The 6,587-nt window shown below is 29.5% G+C and overlaps 2 protein-coding genes across 2 annotated transcripts; one reads left to right on the forward strand and one right to left on the reverse strand.

Annotated features, from left to right (window-relative positions):
• Window positions 1-1,455: 1,455 nt before the first annotated feature.
• LOC100569919 (protein ALP1-like) lies at window positions 1,456-5,970 on the forward strand. Its single transcript, XM_008190126.3, has 4 exons — window positions 1,456-1,932; window positions 4,049-4,621; window positions 4,694-5,023; window positions 5,735-5,970. The coding sequence occupies exons 1-4, from the start codon at window positions 1,634-1,636 to the stop codon at window positions 5,748-5,750; spliced, it is 1,218 nt and encodes a 405-aa protein (XP_008188348.3). The 5' UTR covers window positions 1,456-1,633; the 3' UTR covers window positions 5,751-5,970.
• Window positions 2,123-5,407, reverse strand: LOC115034545. The gene is made up of 3 exons (XM_029491840.1): window positions 5,191-5,407; window positions 2,914-3,075; window positions 2,123-2,822 (listed from the first exon to the last, which is right to left on the reverse strand). The coding sequence occupies exons 1-3, from the start codon at window positions 5,336-5,338 to the stop codon at window positions 2,197-2,199; spliced, it is 936 nt and encodes a 311-aa protein (XP_029347700.1). The 5' UTR covers window positions 5,339-5,407; the 3' UTR covers window positions 2,123-2,196.
• Window positions 5,971-6,587: the final 617 nt, after the last annotated feature.

Genomic DNA, 6,587 nt, shown 5'->3' on the forward strand with positions numbered 1-6,587 from the left:
TATAAACTATAGGTATTTTTATACCTTTGATTGTAGGTAGTCAAGTATCTACCTAATTTATGATTATTAATAGTTTTTAAGATTTAAAATTAGGTAACCAGCGTATTGAATCTATCACTTATATAGCTGTTATATTAGACTATTTTTTGTAATATATAAGACATAAGTACTATTGTATTATGAATAATAAAAAATAATTTTTATTGGTATTAGTGTACTTTAATTTGAATACTTACTTTTAATTCCCATTTCCGTTGCTATTTCTTCCCAAAGTTTCCTAATTATGTCTCTATTGTGGTAATGTTTTGATTTTTTATTCCACAAAGCATTGCGGTCATGAACTAAACTAATTAATTTTTCTGAATCAACCATACTGATTTAAAAAGATACTCAACACAATCAAATCTGATCAAATTTTAAATACTCAATACAATTGAAAACACAGGTCCAACCAGGTTCACGCAATTGAACAAAATGAGCAAGTAGGTACCTACCTACTTGCAAAAAGAAATATACAAAAATAATTTTATATTCCAAAACAATTCTATATAAATAAATATTATAAGTGGTAAAATATGGCCATTTTTGTCAATATGACGAAAATAGTTCATACGTACACCACGCGCGGCGGGCGGATTCGGCCGAATAATTCGGACGTAATCTGACCACAACAAATACATTGCAGGGTATTATTGTTTTCGGCCGAAGATAGCCGTCTTCGGCCGATCCCGATTTCGTCCGAAATTTTGTCCGGGGATTTTTATTTTGATTACCATATAGATATAGTATACTATTATTGTGAAAAATTAAACTTGAGTAAATAGATACTTTTTTTTATATCATTTTTTATATTCTTTTGTGAATATATATGGGGTGTCGTGGCATCGCCCCCACGGGTTACTTTTAATGTAATATCAGGTGGGGGCTAAAACCCCCCTCCCAAAATGTTAGCCCTAGTTGCGCCACTGAGCATAGTCTAGAAGCTTATAAATTCAACCATTTTTTCGAAAATTACAATCTTACTTCAGAAAGTATGCTTAATTTGCTACCGCTTTTAGTAGTTTTCGCGAAGTATTGACATATACGTGCGTGCGCGTCCGAGAATTACATCTGGCGGTGGTTGCCCGACGCGGCATTACAGCGATTCTCGGAAACACCCACTAATGACCATTTACTACTTACCACAAATTAAGATATACTTAACATATATCTTAATTCGTGCTACTCACACCAAAGTAAGTAAGCAGCGCTCATCAAAGTAACATGATGAGTGATCAGACGCGTGATATGACAGGTGATTTTATAGTAACATGTTACTCCCGAAATTTGTTTTTGAAATATAATGAAAATCACGCAGGTCCGTACACCGATCAAACATGTCAGAACCTGCGTCAGTTTTGAATCAGATCTGAAGTTTTATCTGTGACCAAAGTGCTGCTTGCACTACTTTTGCGCGCAGCGCTCACCAAAGTAACATGACTTTCAATGTTACAAGTGACAAGACACGTGATGTGACGAGTGACATAACGTGTGACACAAATGCACTAATCGAAATGATAATACAACTGACGTGATATTTTTCTTGCATGACCCTTTTGCATTTTATTTTTACACTACTACTTCACTACTCAAGATGAGTTCAGACGAAGAAGACGCGTTATGTGCTTTGAACTTATTAAATATTTTAAACGCAAATCATAAAAGAGTTCGAAATTATTGGGTTCATCCATTTTGGCGTGAAAACTGTCGTGGACGTGGTGCTTTTTCGGTATTTCAGGATCTTGAAGACGGCGATCGATTTCAATCTTTCTATCGAATGGAGAAAAAAACTTTTGATATGTTGACTGAACTTGTAGGATCTAAAATTCAAAAAAAGGATACCAATTATAGACGTTCAGTGTGTCCTCGAGAACGCCTACTTATTACTCTCAGGTAAGTCTACTTAATAGTTTATAACAATAAATAATAACCTTTATAATAACCTTTATTAATCTGTATGTAAACTAAAATTTTTTTACTTTATATTATAAAACAAATCGAAAGAAAATTAAAATTATAAAAACAACTTCATTTAAATTAGTAAATAATAATAAAAAAACTTTTTTTTTGATTTTAAATAATAATAAAAAATATTGTTTTAAAATAACAATAACATAAAATATTTAAGTATTCATTGGTATTTTGTGTAATAATTATTCATTTATTATACGACCAATTTTGAGAGTTGTTTTGATTCAACTGTAGACCAGTAGACTGCTGTACTAAATCCAGTGGAGCCGATATGGGCATTGATGTTGAAGGAGAAGATAAACTTGTTGGAGTTGTAGAGTAAATAATATTATTTTCCATGTTCTGATATTCTCTATTATATCCAGCGTGGTAAAGATTTTCCTCAGTCCGTATAGGAATAGTTTCATTACGTTCATCAAGTATGTTTCCAATTAAACTTAACACTCCAACTTTAAAACGCCTTTTTTGTTCAGGATTCATAAGTTTCATATCCGGTAATAAACTTTTAAAGAAACATAAATCCACATCTTCTACAGGATGATCTGACTTCTTTTTTTTTGCGAAAAAATCTAAAGCTGCCTTATTTACTTCTTCTAGTCCTACTGAACGTTGTTTTTTCTGAAAAGATGAACTTTTGGTACTAGAGATCCATTGTTGTGTATTTGGTTCAGCGAAACTTGAATTTGAATCATTTGGGTTATCTTCAATTGGATTATTGTCAATGTTGTCTTCTTCACTTTCGGAAATATTACCAATACTTTCGTTTTGCTCACTACATTCATTATTTGGGGGCTGTATAACTGGCATATTACCTATGAAAAAAGAGATTTATATTTTTTTTAAATTTATATTACAATTAATATTAATTTAATATTATTGTTATACTATGAAAAAATTATTAACCTGACTGTTTTCGTGATTTCGTAAAAGGTTCAAGAAAATTTAAAAACTCTGCCAAATAATATGGTTTTTTGAACTTGGCAGCTGATCCCGACGGAGGTTTGGCTTTTAAATGCCTTGTGAAGCAAGCTCTCAAATTTTTCCATCGTTCTTTACATTCAGTCACTATTTAAATACATAATATTTTAATATATTTGATGATATTGTTAAAAGTAATTTATATATTATAAACTATTTAACAGAACCTTGCTTTTAATTTTCAATCATTTGGTATAAAAGTTGAACATTTTATAAATTTTTAAATACAAAATTATTATTACATTTTAAATTTGATAAATTTTGACAAAATTCGAATTTAAATGCTTATGAAAAAAAAAATTATGACATTGTATTTTTTATGTTTTTCAACTGCTATTGAAACAATATATTAGGCGCCTCGTATTAATTTTTCACGCTTTTTGTCCCATCAAAATAACATTTTATTGATATTTATAGAAAAAAAAACTTTAAAAATTTGAAACTGAAAATAGGTACTGGATAATAAGAAAATAATGATTGTAGGTATAATAATAATTGATACATACGAAAAAACTATGGAAATGATATTATGTATAATAAATCATTTAAGAAATATACTTCCCTGATAGCAAACGACTGACTAAAAATATTATTATTACAAAATTTTTATCAGAGTTGTGTCCCAAAAAGAATACTTGTGCAAAAAACACTTTAAAAAATTAAAAAAAAAAAAAAAACAATTAACAATTAACACTTTAACATTTTAAAAGTGTGAAAAAATCAATTACTCGACTCAAATAAATGTTTTTATCATCATAATTATTTGTGTTTTGTTTGGTAGGTTACAAATTGCCTATTTTTTAAATTTCCCAAAAAAAATTTGATTGCATTTTTAATTTTTAATATTACCTCTTATATAGGTATCTAAATACTTATAAAAAAATTAAAAAAAAAATATATATATATAATGTTATAATATACTTATATTGTGTCTACAGTGTCTAAAAACTATTAAAAAAAAAAAAAAAATGTTTAAATATTGTGTACAACAAAAACTATTTCATTTTTCAGGTTAGTATAAAATATGAAATATTGAATCTAGAGTTTTCTTTATGTATAGGTATTTTTCTGGAGAAGTTTCAATGAGATCAATTTCATATTATTTTTTGAGAGGTGAAACGACCGTTCGTAATATCATAGAAACTACATCTAAAGCCCTATGGGAAGTTTTACAGCCTCTATACATGCCCATACCTAATCAAATAATGTGGAAAACTATTGCTGATCGATATAATGAGCTATGGAATTTGCCAAACTGTGTTGGTAGTATAGATGGCAAGCACATACGAATTAAGGCACCAGTAAATTCAGGATCGTCATTTTTCAATTACAAAGGATATTTTTCAATTGTTTTAATGGCTACAGCAGATGCTGATGGAAAGTTTATCACTATTGATGTAGGAGAATATGGTCGGAACAGTGACTCAAAAGTTCTTAAAGAATCTGCATTTGGTCAATTATTATTTAAAAAAAAACTCAACCTTCCCGAAAATGCTTGTTTGCCACACGAAGAAAATGATCCAACATTTCCCTATTACTTCGTTGCAGATGAGGCATTTCCTCTACTCGACAACGTTATGAGACCCTATCCAAGACGTTCATTGACGAATACAAAAAGAATTTTTAATTACAGGTAATTTATTATTTTAAAACCAAATTAATGATTAAAATACTAGTAAATCCCATATTATTTTAATATTATTAGATTATCCAGAGGTCGTAAGTCAGTGGAGTGTGCGTTTGGAATGATGGCATCTAAATTTAGAATATTGGAACGACCCATCAATTTTAAAACTGAAAAAATTGAAATCGTGATAAAAGCTATATGCGTTTTGCATAACTTGATTCGAGTGCATGATGGTACGTACTCAATTCCACAAGGAATTCAGCAAGATAATGTCGACTTGTTATATGAAGATACTGAGGGAAATATAGAAAACAATAGAACGAGACCTTCTTACTCAGCGATGGAAATAAGGGAAAGACTTTGCCAGTATTTTGTGAAACCATACGCAGCATTGCCTTGGCAAAATAAGTATACAATTTAATAATTTTCAATACCTTGTAATCTAAATTAATTACCTAAACTTAATTTAACTTTTAAATACAGAAAAGGTCTCTACTAGGTAACTACTTAAAAAAATATCTCATTACTTTATAACAATTAATAATGAATAATATTAAATAATTTTTTTTTCTTACTGTTGGCGTCAAATTTTTTTCCAATTTCTCCCCAAGCCTTATCTTGTGCATTTCTATTAGAATATTCATTTGTTGTGTAGTCATACAAACAAGGAAACATTTCCACAGTTTGTACAAATTGTACATTGGTATCCGGATCGTCTTTCATTTTTTTATTATGCCTGTATGTTGTTATGATAATTGATATTTAAGTTATAAAATAATGTGTATATTTTAACTATTTATATTCTACAAATTATATTTTCTATATTATAAGTAATATAATAATATAAATATATAATAAAGATAATAATATATACATATTATATATATAATTTATAAGTAATAAATAAAGTAAATTATCAATATTATAAGTAATATAATAATATAAATAAAATAATATGATAATATTATAATATAATATATATATAATAATATTTGATAATATAATGATATTAACTTATTAACCTATACCTATACCTATACTAACTACTTAGTACTTACCTATTCAAAACACCTAGTACTATACAAAATATATCTTTTTTTGAAATAACGTACAATGTAGGCTCAGTGACGAGTAAATAACGAATGACAAAAGTAGTGCAAGCAGCACTTTGGTCACAGACAAAACTTCAGATATGATTCAAAACTGACGCAGGTTCTGACATGTTTGATCGGTGTACGGACTTGCGTGATTTTCACTATATTTCAATAACAAATTTCGGGAGTAACATGTTACTATAAAATCACGTGTCATATCACGCGTCAGATCACTCATCATGTTACTTTGGTGAGCGCTGCGCCTAACAGTGCCCCCAGTGACATGTCGGAGACGTTCGTGAAGTTGGTACCCCAGCTTTTTCTGATCAAAGCTAAAAGAGTGTCATTATTTTTTTAATAATTGGCAATTATTTGCGACATCGATTTGGAAATTGCAACAAGTCCTACCAACCGTTAAAAGCAAATATATGGCTTAGGGGTACCAGCTTCACGTGACACCCCGACTTTGTCCGATTGGAAACAAACCGATTATTTTGCAACTAGTTTGGAGAAAATTAAAGTGTTCTAAACTTTAGATACCTGCAGCAACATAGAAATCAAAAAACCACGATAATACGTAGGTACATTTGTGATTCGCATTTTTCACGTTTTGGTGTGCAACATATGGTTCCGGTTTCAATTTTAAATTGTTTTCTAGTCATCTCAAGGAGTGTCGGTTTCGTTTGCATAATAAAGTCGTTCGACAATGATTACACAATACACATTATATTATATTATTATGTATAATTCAATAATGCATATACCTATAGGCGGATGACGGTGCATCCAAACATGCTGTCGCTTTCTGCAGGGATAAAGGTACGCGATTCGTTCAATAATAATAATAATAATAATGATGGAGTGATTATAACAAAATT

This window comes from Acyrthosiphon pisum, unplaced genomic scaffold (genome assembly GCF_005508785.2).
Source record: "Acyrthosiphon pisum isolate AL4f unplaced genomic scaffold, pea_aphid_22Mar2018_4r6ur Scaffold_106;HRSCAF=481, whole genome shotgun sequence".
Taxonomy (NCBI): domain Eukaryota; kingdom Metazoa; phylum Arthropoda; class Insecta; order Hemiptera; family Aphididae; genus Acyrthosiphon; species Acyrthosiphon pisum.